General features: G+C 34.7%; 1 protein-coding gene across 1 annotated transcript in view; it reads left to right on the top strand.

Annotated features, from left to right (window-relative positions):
- The window catches only part of Cfap47 (cilia and flagella associated protein 47), a 236,509-nt gene that overhangs the window by 23,194 nt on the left and 188,796 nt on the right, over window positions 1–24,519 (top strand). Inside the window, exons 10-20 of the mRNA XM_028872040.2 lie at window positions 49–265; window positions 3,124–3,276; window positions 5,617–5,809; window positions 5,897–5,993; window positions 10,447–10,663; window positions 10,960–11,201; window positions 12,481–12,611; window positions 16,787–16,909; window positions 18,030–18,161; window positions 20,578–20,655; window positions 24,252–24,396. Coding sequence (XP_028727873.1) covers window positions 49–265; window positions 3,124–3,276; window positions 5,617–5,809; window positions 5,897–5,993; window positions 10,447–10,663; window positions 10,960–11,201; window positions 12,481–12,611; window positions 16,787–16,909; window positions 18,030–18,161; window positions 20,578–20,655; window positions 24,252–24,396 — 1,728 coding nt within the window. The remainder of the gene's footprint in view (window positions 1–48; window positions 266–3,123; window positions 3,277–5,616; window positions 5,810–5,896; window positions 5,994–10,446; window positions 10,664–10,959; window positions 11,202–12,480; window positions 12,612–16,786; window positions 16,910–18,029; window positions 18,162–20,577; window positions 20,656–24,251; window positions 24,397–24,519) is intronic.

Raw genomic sequence — 24,519 nt, 5'->3', positions numbered from 1 at the left:
TACAATACAAAGTACCAAATACCAACTTAATATTTAATTTTATTAAAGGTATATCCCCCTTGATCAGTAATCCCACAAGACAATTTGTGATTAAAGATTCAGAGAAAAAGGATGATTTACCTCCTGTAGCAGCAATGCTCCGGTCAACCATGACAAAACTTCATAATCATCGCATAAATGATGTGTCAGAGAAGGATGCAATGATTGCCTTTCCTAATGATAGAGCTGCAAGTCTCAGGTGTGGAGACCACCACGAACATTTCAGGTACTGTGAAATATTAAGAAATTAAAATTAAAAAGACATAATATCCAGGGTAATATGCAGAGATCTGACAATATCCTGGTGTTAAAACAGGAAAGCAAGCTGCTGGTGGCAGTAATCGGAATGAAATTATGTTCTCCCTTTTGTATGTGGAGTACAATGACTGTTGAATGTTACAGTAATTGCCTTATCTAACTTTTTATACTCTCTACTGTGTACTTGTGTGGCAATGAATGGCATACAAAATAATTTTTAAAATATATTAGGAACACCAATAGATACATGATAGATTTAATCACTATTGGAATTGGAATTAAACTCCTGAGTTTATTTGAATAAAACAATTTAAATTGTAGGAAACCAGGTAGTGTTGGCATCACATTGTTTTATCACCTCACAGGCACATTTCTAGCAACTCCTCCCCACTTGACCACTTCTCAGGTTTAAGTTCATAAGGAATGTTTAAACTTCAATTTAAAGTCATCATAACCTCAAAGAGATTACTAATTTGCCAGTGGTAAGTTAAAAGTGACAAATAAATGATATTGTAGACATTCATCCCAGAAAGATTTTAATACATTCAAGAGTAAATGAGGGTTATTTTATGCCAACTTGTATGCTAATAGTAGACTACTTAAACTTAATAATAGCCCTGCACTTTTTCTACTTGTCTCTTTATCTTGGGGAGGGTGTCATTAAGATCATTTAATTTTGTATCAACTTTCCTAGTTTACCATTTGATTCTTCAGTCCACATTTTTATTATCCACAATGGAAAAATTCTATGACATTTACTGACTTTCTTGGTATTTTAATTTACAAATCCCACTCACATCTGCCTTTCTTTTCTTTGTTTCTATTTGACCAGTGCCATAAAAACAGAACTACAAAAACCATACTGACATTTAAAATAGTTAATACGTTATGAAAACGCCATTGTATGTTTTCTTCTGGCTCATTACATCCCCTCCAGTACCCTGAGTTGATGGTTTCTGGAAACATTTTTGACTGTTTTATAAGCCTATATTCTAAAGAAGGTTACATTTTGATTTAATTTTAACAATTTGATTCTGTATTCTGTCTCTATTGATTAGATCATAAAAATTAACAGAAAAATAAATTTAGCCATTCTTATTATTTAATAGCTATATTTATTGTCTCAAAAGTTTTTCACATTACTAAGTCTAGTAATGTTACCAATTGCATGTTTAATTAAGGAAACTAAAATTTTATTCTAGTGCATTTGTTGTTTTTGTTAAAATTACAATTACTATTTTACTCTTGTGTATTTAACCCTTTTAGTTTTTGAGAAGAAAATAAGAGAATTTTATTCATAGCAGTGTCCCCTCTACTCATACCATTGCCAAGAATACAGGTGAATGTTGAGTTAACTTTTTCTCGGGAGACTTGAATAAATATCAATTTATTTCAGATAGGGCACTAACAACAGAACAAAGTAATTCCTTCAAAGTTCATATTTGTGACCAAATCAGTGGGGTTTTTTTTAGAGTACTTTGGAGTGGTTATTTAGCAATAAATGTGCATGATCCCAAAATAGCTACATTCCTGCAAAGTGTGACTGTATCATGGATAATGGCCATCGTGGAAGTTGTATCGTGGAGTCCCCTTTTCATTCAGTTTTCCAATAGCATTTCCCAAGATTACTTGCATCTGGAGGAGGACAGGAATATGTAATGGCTGTAGTCCCAGTTGAGGATCCTATGGCTTCTTTTTCCTTCTACTAATAGAATATGTGAACAGCTTCATTACCATAACTATAGTTCTAGCTTTCACTATACTGTTCTGTTCAATTAGTTGTTGTGGCTACCAGGAATAGGTAATTTCTACTCTAAAATGGTGATTGTTTGATCATGTTATACCTGGAAAGAAAATAGCCATACAACATACAACACTGATGACTCAGTAAGCTGTTTTTAAATAAATAAGAGAAATGAGTTAGTTACACAATAAATTTTGTTTGTATATTACATATTGGAAAAATAGTGCATACTAAAAGCTACATATATAATTCTATATGCTTAGTGAACTCTAGAATTTAAGGAAGTCGTTGTTAGAACAATACAATTCCTCCTCCATCAGGTTCCTAGAAAGGATATGACAGGAATTACCCTTCAGAATAATCTTTATTAGAAGAGAGAGCCTCCTGATCACTGGCATCCAGGATCTGGACTTGAAATGGAAAACCATAAGAAGAGATAGCTTCTATGTTTCTTAATGGAAGAGACAGACCCTTCAGTTCCAGGAAACAAAGAGGGTTTCTGCCTTTTAGAGGTTTTCGTCAGGTGGACAAGTTTCAAATCCTGATTTTTCTTAGCCTAGCCTCAGCTTTGGCATTAGGGCAAGCACTTTGGTATCATCATAAGCCTATTTTGCAACTAATTGTGGGAGAATCTGTTAGGCAATAGCACAGAATGATTTCTTAGCAGTTCTCTGTCTCATAGTGCCACCTGGCTTTTTCCATGATCTTGATTTCTGGGAGAGAGCAAAAGGGTACCCAGAAGATATGTAATCTAACAGTAGTATGCTTAGTGAAAAGATTCAGTATTCTCTGTTTTTTTCTAATTCTGGTTGTAATTTTTAAAAGATATATACATACATATATTTATATAACACACACACACACCACACACAAACACACGTACATCTCACCCTCGTATATGCAATGATGTCTTTGCATATCAGAGGATATGCAGTTTATCCTATTCAGTAGTTAATGGCCCCCCACTTGACATTTAAATTGACCAGTAGGTACTCTGTATATACTGATTAAACAGGTGTGTGTGTGTGTGTGTGTGTGTGTGTGTGTGTGTATTTTAACATGACATCTTGTTCATCTTGTAGAACAATTTTCACAAAGATGCCAAGGCATGACTATATGGATCCTGATTTTGAATACACTGATTTGGAAAAACTGGAAAAAAAAATACATCGAGATTACTACACAGACTATATTAGAAATTTAAGAAATGCACGCCTACAGAAAGAAGCACAGAGGTAAAGATAGTTCTTCAAACAATGTGCCTAAAGACCAGATTTGGTTTTCTTCTTAAACTGATTATTTGAACATAATTTTCAGGAGTACAGTATAATGATTAGATATAGTTATCAAATCAGCGTATTTAGCATTGACATCATAAACAGTTTTATAGCTTTTGATCAATGTAATAATTGAAGATAATTATGAAGAACAATGTGAAATTTCAGGACAATGTATTTGGGTCAAATCAGAGTAACTAGTGCTTCCTTAATTTCTTTGTCATTACTTTGTTTTTGGAGTTTGTGTTCCTCCATCTTTGTCTCCATGGTGTCTATATATTACCCCCAAAATGTTTTTGGATTTGCATTTCACCACATCCTTTTAGCATTTGTTATACTTCATCTTTTTAATAATAGCCACTTCAATGACATGAAATGATAATCTGTGTCATTTTGATTCTTGTTTTTCTGGTGACTGAAGACACTGAGATTTATAAGTTAAATTTTGTTGGCCATTGGTTTTCCTTCCTTAAGGAGTATGTATTCATCTCATCTCATTTATACACAATGCAATTTGACCATTGAGGGGGCTTTAGTTATGTGTGTATTCTGGGTACATCTCTTTCCAGATGATAATTTTCATATTTTCCCCATTGCAGCAGTGGTTTCTACTTTTTATCATTTCCTTTCCTCTGCAGAAGCTACTTAGCTGGATAAAGTCCCATTCGTCTGTGCTTTGAGTGTTTTATCAAAAAACAAATACACAAAGTCCATTTTATGGTGTTTGTATAGATGATTCAAATTTTAATCTCCATGTTAATATCAAATTTGTTTCTTTATGCCTTAAATTTGATTTTACTTTGAGTTGTTTTAGTAGCATTTCAATATATGTTAAAGGCAAAACAATTAACTACTTTAGCTACAGTAACTTTTGCTAACTTTTTCTTTGCAGTTTTCTTAGGTGGTTTTTGCTAGAAGCAGATCCTGAGGTAGGGATTCTATTGTATGTGATTCACTAAAAGCATATTTCCCAAGAGAAAGCTTTGTAGGATGTAGGAATCAGAGTGCAGCAAGGGAAGAATTGATGTACTTCAAATTAAGTTTGTAAGCAGCCTGATGCCAATTTTTTTTAACATAAATGATATCATTGTTTCTATCTTTTTTATTTTAAATTCTTTCTTCATTTTACATACCAACCACAGTTCCCCCTCCCTCCCCTCTTCTCGCTATCTCCCACCTCCAGAACACCCACTACCCACCCCCCATCCACTCCTTACTCAGAGATGGGGAGTCAACAAAGTCTAGCAGGCACATCAAATTGAGGCAGGCCCAAGCCCTTCCTCCCTGTACCCCCCCTCCATAGGAAATGGGCTCCAAAAAGTTAGCTTATGTACCGGGGAAAAATCCTGGTCCCACTGCCAGGGACCCCACAACCAGACCAAGCTACACAACTGTCACACACATGCAGAGACCCTAGGTCAGTCCCATGCCGGCTCCCTAACTGTTGGTCCAGAGTCCATGTGTTTCCACTAGCTGGGGTCAGCTGTCTCTGTGGGTTTCCCCATCATGATCTTGACCCCTGCCTGCTCATAAAATCCCTCCTCCCTTCCTTCAACTAGACTCCAGGTGCTTGGCCCAGTGCCTAGCTGTGGATCTCTGCATCTGCTTCCATCAGTCAATGGACGAAGGCTCTATGATTACAGAGTTCAGGCACCCTCTCCACCATTGTTAGGAGTCTTAGCTGGGATCATCATTGTGGATTCCTGGGAATTTCCCTAGCACCAGGTTTCTCCCTAACTCCATAATGGCTCCCTCTATCAAGACATCTCTTTCATTACTCTCCCTCTTTGTCCCTCCCCCTGCTCGACCATCTTATTCCCTGATTTTCTCATTCCTCATCCCCTCCCCTCTTACCCCATCCCAGTTGCTGGGTTCCCTGTGTTTGGGTGGTGGGGTGGGACTTGTAGGTTACAGGATCCAGTAGGTGGCAGGGGTGGTGGAGAGGCCTGGCCACAGGATTTCCTCTCGTTGACTGGCTGCTGGAGCTGCATCATTGTTTCTGTCTTGAAAAAAAGAGGCTTTTCTCCTTGGTCCAAACCACTCAGTGACTGTGTTCTGCCTTTTGAGTGTGAAAAAGAAATAGGGGTAGTTATAACTTCTTCTATGAGGTGTTGAAGAAGAGTGGAGGCCTTCTTAGTGGAGGCAAGCATCCTTCAGATTAGTATACCAGATCAGTCAAATGGATATGGATAAGCCTGTAACAGTGGAGGATATTTGCACTTATTACTGTATTTTGTGAACAACTTTTCCTCAATTAGTCATTGTTATTATTATTTTATCATCATCATTATTTTGTAGGGAACGCAAGTTTCCATTTAATGAAGTAGATATAGGCATGGAGCCATCATCCGGTCTAAAGTCACCATCACTATCTCAATCAGAAATAGAAGAGGAGATACCTTCATCTTTAAAGGCTTCTTCTCTCAGAGCTAAAAGATTGCTAAGCACCAAGAAAATAGCATCCAGAGAGACAGAATCTCTGCAGAGAAAGGCATGTGCCATGTTTTCAAATTTGTTTTTTTCATGAGAATTGAAAAATGGCTCTTACTAATACTGAATGAATTTCTTTGGAAAACAGATCTCCAGAGGAATTAAATCGAAGCCAACCACTTACCATGAAAAACGTGACTGCAGCAAAGTTTTGACACCAAAGCAAATCCATCAAGTAATTGTTGGTAAGAATATATAGAAATCTACTACACTTTTGTGTGTGTGTGTTTTTATGCATGTGTATGTGCTGATTACATTTTTATTTTTATAAAATATTTGATCACATTCCCCCAAGCTCCTTCCTACTCACATTCCTACTCACCCAATTTTATATTATATTTTCATATTTTCTCTCTTTTCACTCTCTTTCAACTCCCCTCTCTCTTTCCTTCTCCCTGTCTCCCCTCCCTCTCAAAAAGGGATTTCATCAAGATGGTAGAATAGAAGGTTCATGGCTCATTTTACCACACACTAGTAATTATGCAGCTGTTCTTAGACAAATGTGTCGTTGTGAGAGCTTTGGCCTTCAGTTCCTATGAAACCCTACTAGAGCTGAAGATGCATGAGGATCAATTTTAGGTGATAGTTCTGGCAAGCTAACTGATTATAGTCCTAGATTTAAACCACAAAAGAGCTTCAGCAGCCTCAGCAGCAATCTCCAGTCCCAAATTAGACTTATTCTTGTCATCATGGTCTATTGTACAACATGCTAACTATAATTAAAAAGATCTGTGAACATTGCTGAGAGTGGATTTTTGAATAGTTTTATACCACAATTCAAATGTGCGCGAGGTAATGCATATGTTCATTACCATTATTTAACTATTCCATAATTTAGACATAGCTAAAACACGTCACTTAGGAGAAAATATGCAGTGAAAAATAAGAAATATGATATATTGGTACAAAACAATATCATTAATTAAAAAGGAAAGAAATTCTGGTATTTGCTGGTCAAGGAATCCATATGGAAGGCACTATGAAATCAGGCCAACTAAGACAAATGCTGCTTTATCTTGTTTTTATATGGAATTAAAAGAAGCACTGGGACTTATAAAAGCAAAGAATAAACTGGTTGTTACCAGGGTTTGTGTGACGGGGAGGAGAAGATAAAGGTGTTAGTCAAAGGATACAAAGCTTTATTTAGTATAAGTTCTGGAGAGCTATATGACTACAGTTAATAACAAAATTTTATGTTATTGAAAATTGTTGGTGATATATTATAAATGTTTGTGCCACAAATTTGACTGTGGGAGGTGATAGATATTTTAATTAGATTTATTTAATCCAATAACAATGAAGATATATATGAAAACATTTTGCACATTGCAAACGTACAAACTTTGTCAGTTTTATCTTTAAAAAGCTGAGGAAAATGGATTATAAACAATATATTTTGTTGAGAGATATATAGAAAAATATCCTTAACTTTGGGAAAGTAAAAGGTTTTAGTTATGAAAATAAAACAATAATTGACAAAACATACAATAGGAATTCAGAGATTAATCAAAGTTAAGTAATTTTGTGTTTTTTTTTGTAAAAATGCCAGATTTAAAAAAATCCATTAACTAAAATAAACTTATATATTGTATATTTGATAAACTACTTTTAACTAGAATGTATAAATAAAACTTAAAAAAGCAGCAACTAAATTTTAATAAATAGGCTGAAAATTTTAACAGTCAGTTCAGTAAAGAAAAAGCAAAATTTGTGTACTCATATATTAAAATAGACATTGTTAATTCTCAAGGGCAAGCTTGGTCCTGCCTCAATGTGATATGCCACGCTTTGTTGACTCCTATGGAAGGCCTTTCTGAGAAGTGAATGGGGGAGGGGGAGGCTAGAAAGGAGGTGTGGGAGGGGGCTGGAGGGAGGGAGGGAGGGGAAACTGGTTGGTATGTAAAATTAATCAAAATTTTAGTTAAAAAATTAAACCAAAATGAGACAGTACTATAAATTTAGTATATGGCTAGAGGTAACCCATGAAACAAAAACATCTCACGATATAATTTTTTCCCAAAATACAAAGAACCCAAGACTAGTGAATATACAAGGAGCCAGCAAACTATTTAAAATAGTTGTATTCTCACAAGTAGTATACAACATAAAATTATTTAAAATAGCTTGCTGACTGCTTATATAGTCACGCACAAACCAACCATAATTCATCCATTCTACTCTTAGATATTTATCTAAAAAATGAAGTTGTATTCATCAATACTTGCTATCAAAAATGTATAGCAGCTTTTTTAAAATAGCTAATAACTAGAAACTAAATATCAATGAACAGGTAAATAAACCAATACAATTAAGATACTTAAATAAAGGGAATATGTCCTAGCTTTATTTTGGTTATGACTCAAATATCCTGACAAAAAGCAACCTAGGGGAGAAATCTATTTTTAACTCAGAATTCCAGACTGCATTACATTGCTGTGGAGAAGTCAGCGACAGGTGCTCAAGACAGCTGGCCTCATCATATCTACAGTGAAGAGCAGAGAGAAATGAATGCATGCGTGCTTTAGTGCTTAGTTTACTTTGTCTAGTCTTATACATTCCACAACTTCAAACCAATGTGTGGGGCAGCCCAGAGGGGGCTGGGACTTCCCGTACCATTGAAGGTGATCAAGATAATTCTCTATAGACATGGTTTCTTTCTTTCTTTCTTTCTTTCTTTCTTTCTTTCTTTCTTTCTTTCTTTCTTTCTTTCTTTCTTTCTTTTTTTTTTTTTTAACTTTTTGGGACTCACCACCCAGCTCTCAAATAAATACACTGAGAATTATCTTACTTGTGAATGCTTGGTCTTAGCTTGACTTGTTTCTAACTGGCTTTTCTAACTTAAATTAACTCGTTTTTCTTTAACAATGTTTTGCCTCTGGGCTTTTTTTTTTTTTTTTTTTTTTTGGTTTTTTCGAGACAGGGTTTCTCTGTGTAGCTTTGCGCCTTTCCTGGAACTCACTTGGTAGCCCAGGCTGGCCTCGAACTCACAGAGATCCTCCTGGCTCTGCCTCCCGAGTGCTGGGATTAAAGGCGTGCGCCACCACCGCCCGGCTGCCTCTGGGCTTTTTACCTTTCCTTATTCTATATATCTTTCTTTCCTTCTTACTCTGTGGCTGGTTGTGTTGCTGGTCCCTGGAGTCCTCCTCTTCTTTTCTTGCTCATCCCTTCTTTCTTTTTGGAGAATAGATGTCTCCTGTTTGTTCTCTCTGCCCTACCTATTTCTCTCTCCTGCCTAGCTACTCATCGTTCAGCTCTTTATTAGTCAGGTGTTTTAGGCATGCAAAGTAATACAGCTTTACAGAGTTAAACAAATGCAACATAAAAGAATATAACATGTCTTTGCATCATTAAACAAATTCCACCGTGTATACGAATGTAACACATCCTAAACTAATATTCCACAGCACATGCTCACAGACGAACCTAGTCTAGACAAACCATCATTCACTAAGACCCTCATTTTTAGGTGCTTATAGATTGTGTCAAGTTGGCATTTGAAACTGACCATCACATAACACTACTTAATAATATAAAAAGATAAAATATTTTTTTTTAAAAATTGGATGAATGTCTAGAAAATTCACTATGAGAAAGAATCCATACAAATTTGTCATGTACCAGATGATTCTATTCATGTAAAACTCTGGAAAGTGGAGGTCAGTAAGATGGCTTAGTGGGTAAAGGTGCTTGCTCTTCAACTTGGAAACCTGAATTTGATTCTCAGAATTCTTACGGTTGAGAGAACTAACTTTCAGCTTCCCTCTGACTTCTACACACATGCTGTGGCACACCCATTCCTCTTTATACACGCACAGACACACACTAAACTAAGCAAATAAATAAATAAATGTAATTAAAACAAAACTCTAGAAAGAAAACTGATATATAGTATAGTAATACGCGTGGATTTTCTGAGAAATATTTTGGGACTAGTTGAGAAGGAATAAATATAACGAGGTACAAGAAAATGTTTTAGAGTGGTCAGTAGTCAACCTTGATATATGTATGTCAGTACATATATTTAAGTGTAGTTAACATATCCTGTATCAGTTATAGCTTAAATAAATTATTAAAATTGGCAGATTGGTAACAATGTGGGGTGATGAATACCTAGAATATATCCTCAAAAAGGAGGATCATGAGTTGAAAGCTAGCTTTGGTTATAAAGTTAAAGCTTGTCTCAAAATAAAAAGGAAATTATATATAATTATTAAGATTATTATAATTAAATCTTTTGGCATTATAGGGAGAACCCTTAGGAAATAAATCACAGAACTGAAAATTGCTATTTTTATGAATTATATATTGGTGAATAAAGTAGATACATTGGTGAAATGTTGTAGATCAAAATGATGATAGCAGTTTTACTGTGATTATTATTTTACTATGCAATTTTCCGTACTAGAATATATTCTTATTGAACCTGAAATGATAATCTCTAAACATGACACTTTGGTCTGCTAGATAAAAGTACAGCTGTTGATGTCTGATATTGTACCAGATAGTTTTGTGTATTATACTAAACAGTTTTGTGTTAATTTTAGACAATTTAACCTACTAAAATACAATCTGAAGATGTAGAAAATGAAGGAACACCTTTGAATAAATTTACTTAATAACTTACTTTGATTATTTCAGGACCATCTGTCCTTAACTTTGGTAATGTTTGTGTGAAATCTACAAATACTCAGCTACTTCACATTGTTAATATGCTGCCCATGTATATATTGATACAGTTAGATATTGATTTGGAAGAACTTCAGAAAACCAACCAATTTTCATATGTGATCCCACCTACATCTAGTACATATATTTCGATGGTATTTGAGTCTTCTACCAATGGGAAATTTTGGAAGTAAGGTTTATTTCTCATTTTCTTCTTACTAGAGTCATTTATGACTTTAATTTACTTCAATAATTGTAGCATAGATTATATTTTATCCCAAAGTATAGAAAGTATATAATATATATCAGCTTGTATACTTGTATGTTCATGTATTTCACTGATTATCTATTTTCCCCACCATTTATTTTCTAAATTAATTGTGTGCAGTCATCTATAGCATATATATTTCATATGTGTCTGAAGTCTGTAATCATAAATAGGTACTGTGCTATCAGTTAAGTTTGGGTGGTTCTACTCTGTTACAGATCATTCACCTTTAGAATTAACAACATACCTGGTGGACACATCCTAGTGATGGCTGTCATCCTGCCTGTAAAACTTGAACTGTCTTGTAATGAGATTGTATTGAGACCACAAACCTTCTTGTTGAAAACATGTTTTCGGGGAACCGTTAGGTTATATAATCATCTGAATCGTCCTGCCCAATTTGAATGGAAACCAGTAAGTGCACCGAGAGGAATTGCATTTACGATTCGTCCAGCCAAAGGTAAATAGTGCATTTTGTTTGTGTTATTTAGAGATTCATTCATTCACTCATGTATTCAGGCATTAATTATTTATTGAACACGTACTATGTACTTATGGCAATAGCATAGGAGTAAACTGAATGCTATCATCAGGAGCATTTATTTTTATATGTGTAAATATGACGTGAAAATAAGGATTCTGTGTTGAAGTTCTAACAGAAACACACAATAAGAGATAGAAATGGAGATGTAAGTTCTTGGTTAACTATGTGGCTTAATAAGTCAGAAGTTTACAAGTCAAAAAGAGAGGCTAGATTCCCAGAGAAAAATGATGGTGTAGTATTTACATCAAAGGTGAAATTAATTTTTAGGGGCTCTAAGTCCTCTAAGATTGTCAAATTATTGGGTAAGACCCACTGACATTATTAAATATAATCTGAATATGTCTTTGCTTATGAAAACTACCATGCAATATGAACATATATCAAATGGTGATATAAACATAGCTGAGAAAGTGCTCTTGTGGTATGATTGACCATTTCTTGGGTATATGCCCAAGAGTGGTAGAGCTGGAACAGGACCCCAAGAAAGACATGGGGATCACCCAATGACAGAGAAATGGCTGAGATCTACATGAACAGCCTGGACATGAGTGGGAGCAATGAACGGCAAGGGTCGAGGGAAAGAGAGAGGGAGATCCCACCTGGATCAAGAACAGAGAGGGAGAAAAAGCCTCACTTATAATTTCTTTGTTATTTAAATTTAGTTTTTAGTTGTTATATAATGTCATTACATTTTTACACTAGCTCTTATCCTGCATGTTTACGAAAAATCAGTAATGAAAATATGTTGTATTCAGGGACAAATAGCCAAACTAGTGGAAACACATGAACTATGAACCAATAGCTGAGGAGCCCCAACTGGATCAGGCCCTCTGGATAAGTGAGACAGTCAATTAGCTTGAACTGTTTGGGAGGCCCCCATGCAGTGGGACCAGGACCTATCCTTAGTGCATAAGCTAGCTGTTTGGAACCTGTGGCCTATGCTGAGACACTTTGCTCAGCCTGGGAGGAGGGGACTGGACCTGCCTGGACTGAATCTACCAGGTTGAGCTGAATCCCCAGGGGAGTCCTTGCCCTGGAGGAGATGGGAATGGGGTGAGGGTTGGGAGAGGGCTGGGGAGGGCGGGGCGGGGGGAGGGATGACAGGAGAATTCGTGGCTGATATGTAAAATTAAATTAAGTTATAAAATAAAAAAAGGAGAAAATATGGTGTCTTATTTTATCCTTTTCTCCATAGGCATTGTTGATCCTTACTGTTCATTGGAATGTGAAGTCACCTGGCAGCCAGGTTTTAGTTCTCCGGAGAAGGGAGAATTTATGCTTCAAGTCTCTGGAGGAAATACTTTGACACTGAAGTGTACTGCACATGTAATTATTTCTCTTGAATGTGATTTTTATCTTGAGCATTATAAACTATATGGCTATACTGTTGTGCATGTAAAAATTGAATTCATATAATAATTATTTTAGCTAGTTCATAGAGCTACTTGCTTACAATGAATGAAGAACTAACTCGGGTATCTAAGAACTTTTTGGAAACAATACCATATTGCCAGAGGCTTTATAAATATGTAGTAACATCATGGGAGCCACTTGAGAATAACTTTATTTCATTAACGCACAACATATAGTATGGTAGAGAAAATTATATTGTATTTATATTATGTTTTCTACAGTCAGTTAATCTTCTAGTACTAGTTAGTAATTTAGTATGGAAAAGATTATGTAATTTATGTAAAAAGAAGCCAGGATTTTTATTACTCTGAAATACGTTTCTTACAATAAAAACAGAAGATGTGATCTGTAACTAAATCTTTTTCCATGGTATAACCCAAGATACCCTAACAATATGACTTTTGGTCACCAAGAATGCATTTTGTTTGTGATCCCAGCCAGTGCTATTAGAAATTATAAACAACCCAAATTCTTTCACTGAATTCTATCTTTATTTTGTGGACAATGTGTTTCATTTATGAAATGTTTGTAGCTTATACATAAGAGACTCACCAATTTTAGGGATTGCAAGTGACTATCAGAACACAGTAGGTCTTTCCTCAGGTCCAAGCTTGAAACAAGCTCACTCCTACTAGTTTTGTGTATAAATCACATATTATTATTATTTCTCAAAAATTTTCTGGAAGTAAAATACACATACATAAAAGTACAGCTACTAAAAGTATGTATCACTCATCTTTACAAATTGATATCTTGTTACTCACTGATCACCCAGATCAAGAAACACAGAACATAATTAGCTTAACAAAAGAACCACCAGGCCACACTTCCCATAGCCATATTCCTCCCAACATTTTCACTTTCTTTACTTATGAGAAATTAATTGTGCACCAAAATTTATGTCGACATAGTCAAACTGCATTATTATATGTATGCCTTTCTGTTATAATTAGGTTTGTAAGACTAGTCTATGCTGTTGTGTATATTTGTAGATTATTCATTGTTCTCTTTGAAAAGTATCCTGTTTGTGTGAATGTACTGACTCTACTTACTTAGCTAATTAGAATATATGTTATTTCAAATGTTTAGCTAATGTGTTTCCTTTCCATTATTGAAACTCTTTTAGTGAGGATAGCACAGTATTTATTTGTGTATGTAATTGTATCTAACAAGTTTAATATTGTACTTTTGCTCACATACTCAACCTTAGTCTGTTTTTCACTAACATATAAAAATGAGGAATTTAATAATATAGATTTAGCATTAAAATAGATACTATTTATTGATCAGTTACTCTGTGTCAAGTGCCATGCTAACTGATGTTTATTTAATAGCTATAAAATCCTGAGGCATTTAATATGCATATTCATATACATTATTAATGAAGAATTGGAAGACTAAGGTGTTTAAGTAATTAATACAAATGGTTTATTTCCAGATCTACCTGTCTCCACAACTTTTGATGTTACCCTCTTTAATGAGATTTATTTTATCTATTTCCTACCCTGTGAGTCAATAAGAATGAAATAACTGTAAACTACTAAATGAAAAAAACCTTGTAAGATAGTTAAATAGTGAATTAGACATTGAAATAACTGAGATAACTAAACAGTAAATTGGATAATTTCAGGTAAAACTTTGAAACTTTTAAAGTGAACTCTGATGAAACCAGGATGGAGGAACACAGACTGTTTAAATAATGTGTTAATTAAAGTTTAGCATATATTTATAAAACTCTGATTTACTTTTTTTCTGTTTTAAGCTTAGTTTGAAAGTTTATTGTTCCAGTTACAAGAACTATGTTTTAAAATAATTGCAAGAATGTACTAAAGCCTAATGTGAATATATATTTTATAAAGCTGCCAGGAGCCATCCCCAGCAGTGGATGAGTCCTGCAGAGGGTGTAAAGAGTCAGTGGGAGAAGGAAGTGAGCCAGGCCATGGTGGTCAGGAGAATCTTGCAGCCTGAATGACTAGCAGCCAGAGTGTTTCCTTATTTATACAGAATTTAGTTAGCAGGGATACATTCATGATGTTCCAAAACATAGATCATATCATTTTTGTTTTTGGACATGTGTTTCACTTCCTTTTGCTCATCTTTTAGTCATCATTAATAAACTATGACAGAACAGAGTTATCATTTCTAATCATTTTCCCTCAAGTTTTGACATCATTAATAAACAGTTATCATTCTTACTCATTGACCCCATAACCCAATTTTTGAGAATCTAGAGGCATATGACAGCCCATGCTCAGGCTCATTGCTTTGGTTGCTTCAAGGACACTAGACCAAAACAAAATCTTCAACCACCCTGGGCATTTTGCCATGTCTCAATCAATGTATTATTAACTCTTAGTGGTCAGAGTGCCCAGGAAAAATCCTCAGGCTAAACTGCTGCAGTTATTATTCAAATTCTGATATAATACAAGCAATGTTCACATTTATATCTTTATAAAGTTTGTCTATATGTCTAATCCTGGCATTCTGTTGTTCCTTGGTAGTATGACTTTATAGTGGCTCTACATGAGCTAACTTCTAATAGAGGGAGGTCTTAACATCTCATACTTTTATCATCTTTCCACTCCATTTTTTGCTCATCAATATGTCTCTGTGTAGGGCAGAGTTGTATGCCATGTAATTGTCCGAGTGTACCATGGGAAGAGCCTTGTAACCTGACCTGTGGCCAACTCCAAGCCCACTGGATCTTGTTGACCTTTTTGAATTTACTTTGTTTTGAATATCTTGTTCCTGTGTAAGTACAGGGACAGATGTTTCAAGAATGTCTCATAGCCTCATGAAGAGACCTGTGGCTTCTTTATGTGTCACATCTTCCAAGGCATAAGGAAGACCTTCAAGTAGATAAGGATATCTCCCTCAAAGTGTGTGTCAGGGAATAGTATGTTCAGATCTTTCCTGGGTAAGCTTAGAAGCAGCATTCCTGAGAGAAGGCATAAATTATTCATAAGGAATTTTCCATCAAGCCAACATCCCCAAATTGTACAAATATTAAAAGTGCCCCAAGTATGTAACAGATGGAGATGAAAACCAAAGGTGGTATGGCAGCCATCATGTGGCTCAGCTTTGCTGGATCTTTGTCAAGCAGCTGTGCTGGCTTTATGACTTCTGCCATTCCATTCAGATATGGCTGTGCCATAAAGCTATTACAAAGTCTATTGTAAAGTATACTCAACTCAATATTACTTGGACAAAATGTGTTATAGTTATCTTTGATGCCTGATTTACATACCTTTACTACTGTAAACATGCATAATGGCCATATTTGAAAATAGTATTCTATGATTTATTAGTTCTGTGAAATGCTTTTCTTAGAAGGAAGAGGAAAATCATGTACCTTTGTAATTCTATCAATCAAAGTGAACTATGTCCCCATTTCATGTAGGCTAAGCATACATTATCTGTGAAGATGACTTCTAGTAGAAGCATGTCTGAGTGATTTCATTTTTAACAACTTGTTCCCTATATTTAGATGACCTTTGAATTCTGCTGTGTAGCATATAATAATATACTGTATGTAGCTGAGTAAATGATAGCTCTGAGAGCCTTTCAGTAACGTGTCAGTATATTCAGTATGTTTCTTAGTCTAGGCATCATTTCTGCCTCAGGGATAGTGTCACCCTTCCTTCTACAGCTTTGGAACATATTGTGTGTGTATGTAAATTACTCTCCACCTGCACTTTGATGGAGCAATATTTAGATATTATGTTCTAATCTTTGTCTTAAGGATTCAGCAAAATGTACTAGAATATTATATTTTAAAAATTTCCTTAAAGCTAATTTTCAGTTAAATGGTTGGAGTATATTTTTGTCACTTCTCTCATTACTGTCTTCTCTTTCCCAATGAAGAGTATTTGGCCTTATTTCTTTGTTCATATTAAGACCTTTTCAAGCTATGAACAGAACACACTAGATCATTTCATAAAGTTATATATTTATAGGTTTAATTGTATTTATATATAGCTGGTAGAGCTGATGAATGTTTTTTATATTTAATTTTCCAAGCAAATCACTTAAATTATTTTATTTGCTATTATTTTGATAATTTCTCTATTTCTTCCTTTCATTACCAGGTTGGACATACTAGAGTCACCTTTTTAGAGCCAAGAATACTGTTCAGTAACAGTCCTCAAGGTTTAACCACCTGGAGGAAAGCCATTCTTCACAACATAGGGCAAAACCATGCTTATTTCAAGGTAATGCCAAATTTTTGTCTTTTCTTATTTGGGTCAAGTCATGTAATGATTTGTGTCAATTTATTGGTTCCAAATATATAATGAAGTTAATAGTTTGCTATTTATAAATGGACTTAAAGCAGTAATCAAATTATTATAAATAGATTTTCTGAGTTCATTTTATCAAGTTTGTTCTTCTACTTTCCCAAGTTATCATTTTTCCTTTTTTCCTTCTTTTGGTATCATTTGGTTTTATTAAAAAAAAAAGTACAACAATGTTTTAAATATAATTACTAAGTAATGTTATACTTCATAGTAAGTTATGTGCCTCTCCTTTTTATTTTCACTTTGTAATCAGGACTGAAATGGTAGCAACAAGGACTAGATGGAAGTAATTAGTTTTAGTTCAAATGATTTGTGTATTTGATAGAGTTAAATTCTATTGCAAAATCACCTCATGTCTTATGCTCAGTGAGCTTCTGTGTAGGAAGTACTATAGATACTTCCCTGTAAAACCTTTGATATAATTATTTTGTAAGGCACTGTAGCATCTTTTTTTAATTTTTTATTTATTTTATTTTATTTTACAATACCATTCAGTTCTACTTAACAGCCACAGATTCCCTTGTTCTCCCCCTTCCTGCCCCACTCTTCTTCCCCCCAGCTCACCCCCCATTCCCACCTCCTCCAGGGCAAAGCCTCCCCTGAGGACTGAGATCGACCTGGTAGACTCAGTCCAGGCAGGTCCAGTTCCCTTCTCCCAGATTGAGCCAAGCGTCCCTGCAGAAGTCCCAGGTTTCAAACAGCCAACTCATGCAATGATCCAGGACCTGGTACCACTGCCTAGATGCCTCCCAAACAGATCAAGCCAATCAACTATCTCACCTATTCAGAGGGCTTGATCCAGTTGGGGGCCGCTCAGCCTTTGGTTCGTAGTTCATGTGTTTCCATTCATTTGGCTATTTGTCTCTGTGCTTTATCCAACCTTGGTTTCAACAATTCTCTCTCATATAAACCCTCCTAATTTCTCGCTAATTAGACTCCCGGTGCTCTCCCCAAGGCCTAGCCGTGGATGTCTGCATCCAGATTCCTCAGTCCTTGGATGGGTCACTGTAGCATCTTAACCAATTTCTGATTACAGGTTTGTGATCAAAGCCTTTTGCCTACCATCAATATTGTTCCATCAGAAGGAGTAATCCCATTTGGGGGAATAACTGTTCTTAATATCTCCTGTACTCCCACTGTGGCAGAAAAATTTGATACGAGAGCAAAGGTATATTTGTTCATTCTTTCTCTGAATTTGTATATATATGAGTGTGTATATATATTTACATATGTGTGTCCATGTGTATGTATGTAATATTTTATAAATATTTATAATGAGCACATTATCACAAATGCTTAATTTGTTATTAGAAAAATGTACTTATTTAATCTACAATTAATGGAGCTTTGAAATATAACACTATAAATTAAGCTGTCATTTATATAAAAATTGAATTAATTCTAATTATATAGGTTTTAGAGGTTTAAAAGTAGCAACTATACCTAAATTATCTAAAACAAAATTAGGTAGTAGCACTTGGAGAGAAGTTTCTGAAAATTCTTTTCAAGAAACCTGGTAGCTGAAGTTTCTTTTAAGCTTTTAAGTTGAAATGAGTAGCTACCAATCAGCATGAGGCAGTTTACATAAAATTGAATGATTTGACAGATCCTCACTGTTCTCATAGAAATAGATGAGTTTTTCTCCACTATTAGGGAAATTAGGGAAAAGTAATTATGGAATGCAGTAGACATTCTGATCCTCTGGCTCTTAAATCTTTCTCTCTCCTCTTCCATGATTTCCTGAGCCTTAGGTGTAAGGGTTCTGTTGCAGATGGGCACCCATGGTCAGTTGGTTCTCTGTATTTTAACCAGTTATAATTTCTGCCATAGTCCCCATCTGCTAAAAAAAATAGCTTTTCAAAATAAGGGATAAAAACTATGTTTATCTCTGGGTGTGAATATAAATGTTTAGAATGCAGTTAGAAATTTTATACTGGTTTAGGAAATTCTATGACAGCTCCATACATGGATAGTTGGCTTGGCCCAGTACCAGACATGAATTATTCCATTAAGTGGGTCTTAAGTCAGTCATTCCTAATACCACTGTTGCACTATTGGGGATATATTTCCAGGCAGGCCATTGTGATATGTAGGCATCACAGCTGGGTAGCACTATTGATTGCTTCTCTCCCTTAGCAGCTTGCATAGCAACTTCCAGTAGTATGAGAGCTAGTCCCCAGGGAGGAGGCTTCCTGGTCATGTCCAGCTGAATTCCTTTAGCTCTATAACCAAAATGTGTGGTATCTTCAGCAGTAGAGTCTTACCATCAAGTTTTGGGAGGCAACCATGTTGTTTTGGAAGTTTTGTAGACTCCTTCCAACAACTTAAAGGGAGTTTTACCCTGACTAGATCTAGGGTTTTTGTTAGATTGTCTTTGTTTTCTGAGGGGAGCATTATCATATATGTATAAGTTTATGTATATGCATATATACATATGTGTGGTGTATGTGTATACATATACATATGAATATGTAGTATATGCATTTTTAAGAAAATGTAAAATGTTCCTCCTCTACGGCTTTTTCAAAGTGTTATTTATCCCCACTTCTTCCTTCTCCCTCTTTATTGCCCACTTACTGCCCCAGTTATAACCCACCCCTCTATTTTTTCCATTTTTTCCTTCATAGCACCTTTGTCCTATTCTCCCTCTCCCTAGATAGAGCCCCTTTCCCTTACCACTGCATGGTGCCTTTACACTTTTATATTCTTCTAAGTTATTTGATTCTTGTTTACTATCTTAATTTTCTTGGTGCAGATTCAGTATTCAGGCAGGCTATGGTTCAGGTTTAATTGTGCTGGCATTCCAATTTATGGACCCTCAGAGACAGAACATTGGCCTTTCTAAACGTTAGTTTTCTGCACTTTGAAATGAAGTTTCTTGAGAGAGTTATGCCATAGTATACAAAGTATTTAAAAAGAAGATAATATAGTTCTACATTAGTTCTGCACAATAATTTTGACTTGTTTTCATAGTTATTGTGTCTATTAGCATATTTTCTTTTGGTTTTTTGAGACAAGGTTTCTCTGTGTAGCTTTGGAGCCTGTCCTGGAACTCACTCTGTAGACCAGGCTGGCCTGAACTCACAGAGATCCACCTGCCTCTGCCTCCCAAGTGCTGGGATTAAAAGTGTGTGCCATCATTGGCCAGCCCTATTATCATATTTCTGTGGAACAGAGTATATATCATTCAACTGTACTTTGGTTATTTTGTGTAATCTGTTGTAATTAGATATGGAAAAATGTGTTACAGAGAATTATAGTCAGTCTAGTCAAATACACATTACTCTCCAGTCAAATTCATAAGCCATCTAATTTCTAATGGTTGAACATTCAATTTTCCAAGTATCAATTCTGCCAAAGAAGAAAAGTGCTAATAACTGCCATAATAAATTTTAAATATAAATATATATGTATACATACACACACATATATATATATGTATATATATATATGTGTGTGTGTAGATATATATTTGTTCTTATTTACATTATAAAGTGGTATATAAGGGGGCCTGCAATTTCTCATGTATATATAATTATATTTTAACATAATTTCTACAAAATTTCCTATTTCTCTTAAATAAGGTTGCTATTCACCATGCAAATGTTATAGATCTTAGGATTGGTGGATCTGTTGAAATTGCTGATGTTGAAATCACACCTGTGAGTATGCTCCCTTGCTTGTTTGCTTAATTTATGTCCGGTGATGGTTCTTATGTGTCCCGATCAGTCCATTAATGTTTACAAATATTTTCCTGTGTAGTAATTTTACATATTTTAGCTAATATATGTAATATAAATGTAACTGATGAAGCAGAATATTGAATTTTTAAGAGTAAAACACTGAAATTAGGTGTGAGAAAACTATCACTATTATTAGAATGGTTCCATTATGTTCTCATCTTCATAAGAGATGATCTTTTGCCTATAATGAAAGTACTTATATATAACTGTCTTAACTATTGGTTGAATTTGTCTGGTTTTGAGTTTTATGACACATATGAAGAAGTGTATATAATCTTTGAGGAGTTATTTTAACTGAATATTGTGTTTCCAATATTGATTTAGGTTGTATGTAACTTTACTGTATTTTTCATCACTGCTGCATAAGGGTTATTTATTTGAACATATCATAATTAGCATCTTCATTCCATTGTTCTTCCATATAGTTATTTCTGGCTTTTGTTATTGCAAGCACTGTCAACATGGCAGGTCATATTCTGAGTTACAAAGGCTTCCTGAGATGTAGCATTTGTCCATGTTTTTCTTTACAAGAGGATTTCTTTCTCTCTTTTTTTTAGATCTCCCCCCTGCTTATTTTTTAAACATTTTTTTTATTATTTTATGTATATGAGTGCTCTATCTGCATTTACGCCTTTATGCCAGAAGAGGGCATTAGATCCTGCTATAGATGGTTGTGAGCCACCATGTGGTTCCCAGGAATTAGACTCAGGACCTATAGAAGAGCAGCAAGAGTTCTTAACCGCTGAGCTTTCTTTCTAGTCCCCACAAGATAATTTCTAAAATATCATATTACTTGCACTTCTCTTGCTCCATATTTCAGTGCTTCACAAGTTGTATTATAAGATGTAAAATGCTCATCTAATGGGTATAGATACCTCACTGTAGTGTTGATTTTAATTTTCTGGACTATACTCACATCAGTTTTTCAAATTGTTATCTATACATAAATAGTACTTGTTCTACAATTGATAATGTGCATACACACTGATACACACATGTGTGCACATAGAAGCACACACAGACACAGACAGATAGACACACATAAGCACACACACCACCTTTTTACAACACTTTGAAGGATAAGTTCTGGTCCATTTACCCAAAGAAACTTTCATTAGATGTTCAAATCAGGCCTTCATGTTCTTCCAGTCTGACATTTATAAGATATTATCAACCTCTTATACTCTGTGAGCTTTTTCACCGTATAAAATATTCTTTTATTTTGAGATTGCTTGCTACTTTTTTTTCTTCCAATTGTTTCCCCAGTACCTGGTGCCATTGTGGTGATAAATTATAAAATGCATTGATTAAAAAGCTTAACTGGCTGCCTTAGTACCTCAGTGCTGGTCTGTGCTTTAATTGCACAACAAAAATTTTAGAGAAAAGGCTTTAGTTTCTGATTCCTATTGTTCAGTGATAGAAGCATAGATCTATAGATCAGCAGACGTTCCTCTAGCCTATTTAAGACTGTAGTGATTATTGAAGATGAAGAATGTAAGAGCTAGAGGAGATGGAGGACACCAAGAAAACAAGGCCCAGTAAATCAACATGATCAACACATGAACTCACAGAGACTGAGGCAGCATGCACAATGAGGGCCTGCATGGATCTACAACTAGGTTCTTTGCATATCTATCATGGCATCCAGTTTAGTGATTTTATGGGATTCTTGAGTGTGTGAACGAGTAGATCTCTGTTTCTTGTGCCTATTCTTAGGCTCTTTTATTTCTCTTTGTTTGTTTTGTCCAATTTTAATGTATTAGTTATTGTCTTACTATATTTTAATAGTATTTTATTATAATCCTATAGAATTATCTTTCTTATCTAATGGGAAACAGAAGTGGGGTAGATCCAGATGGGAGGGGAGATGCGGAGTTACTCATAGGAGTAGAGGGAAGGGAAACCATAGTCAGGATGTGTTGTGTGTGAAAAACAATTATACTGCAATTAAATGGAAAAAAGGAAAATTAAATAGTATAAAAGCCAAAGTGTCTTTCCCTTTAGTTAGTATACTCTATGGGAAAATATTGAATATTGAGACGTTTATTACTCTATTTACTTATGCCAAATCCATTTTGGGGCACACTTTACACATTACTCTTAAATAGAATAATTTATGTGACTTTATATTGATCTGCATTTTTCAGTAAACCCTTATTATTTTGAAGTTTACATTTATAGCTTTCTTTTAAAAAATAATTTACTCACCAGTTTTGGTACAGCTTGCCTGTAATTGTAACATTAATTAGGCTGAGGTTGAAGGATCACAAATTAGATAACAGCCTGGACTCTATATCAAAATCACATATAATTAATAATGGTAACAACAGCAGTAGTCATATGTCATTTTAAAAATGCATTTAGAATCTCTGTAGTAATAGTTATAGCACTAAGATTGTATCTTAATAACAGTTACGAATTTTAACTAAATGAGCATATAATCAAGGAATAAGTAATGTTTATATATTTGGAAAACATCAAACATTTATTGAGTTTTCCTTTTTTGTATAAAATAGGTTGATATTTTAAATGAAGCAATTGTCTGTTGATCATAATAAAGTATTTTGCTCAATATTACAATACTGTTGCTACAATGTCCTTCTAATGTTCTGCGTGCTTCATTTGTGAAGGAGTTGATCTTATAGTAACTGTATAATGATGTACCTTACAGAGTGATAGAATCACATACTTGGTGTATGAGCAAGAGTTCACATACACTCAGTAAGCATCCAGTGCACATATAAACATGAACACACACAAGGACAGAAACACATGTGTATGTATATGAAAATGAATCCTGTTCTTCATTATGAGAGTCACATATGTGAACAGATGTTGTGATGTCACCAAGAAAATAAGCATAAGTGATAAGTCAGCCTTACCACAGTGTAACTAATTATGGTTTATATGAGCTTTTTATGGATGCATAGCTTTATCAGGTAACTACATTTTAGAGAAGGGGCTTCTTGGCAGTAGAGACACCATGATTAAGAGGCACAAGGTTGAAATATCTATCTCGTGTTAGTTTGAAATGCAAAATCATAGAGCTTATTGAAATATTAAGTGTTAGGATGAGAAAGGAGCTTAGATGAGGCTAGAATATGAGGCACTGAAGGACTTGGACTAAAATATTGCTCATGAGCTTGGACCTTGTCCTGTTGATGGTAGGGGAGGGCAAATATAAGACAGGGAGTTTGTGACTTAGTTATTGAAGGGAAGAATTTGAAAATTTAAAAATCTAGCACTAAATTACAGTTGACTACTTATTATTATTATACAGATACAATCTAGTAAAGAGGTTGAAGAAGGGGAGCAAATTTAATGGGTTTTGGTATTTTACATACAGGATATGGGCAAGAGAAAGATAAAGTTTTATCTTTATAGACATATGTTTAGCAGTTAATCATCTTGACAAATATCAAAATATAAATTTGACTCTCTCTCTCTCTCTCTATATATATATATATATGTAAAGCATTCTACTTTTTAATTTTTATTTCTTTTTTGATTTTTAGAATGTATTTAATTTCAGTGGCACCTATGTTGGCACTACAGAAGTTATTCCATTTGTTATAAAAAACAAAGGTGTGACACGGGCCAAAGTGGAGTTCAATCTAAAAGATTTTCCACTTTTTGCAATGGATTTCAGGGGAAATGCAGGTATATGTTTCATAATGTAGTAGTATTATAAAGCAAAGTAGTTTTAAATTGTCTAAGGTATAATTATTAATAACATATGATAATGGCAGTTATTTCCCATAATTTGTTATGATTTTACTTGTT

The sequence above is a fragment of the Peromyscus leucopus genome, chromosome X, assembly GCF_004664715.2.
Source record: "Peromyscus leucopus breed LL Stock chromosome X, UCI_PerLeu_2.1, whole genome shotgun sequence".
NCBI lineage: Eukaryota > Metazoa > Chordata > Mammalia > Rodentia > Cricetidae > Peromyscus > Peromyscus leucopus.
Note: the sequence above shows the minus strand (reverse complement) of the source record. Positions and strands in the feature narration are given on the sequence as shown.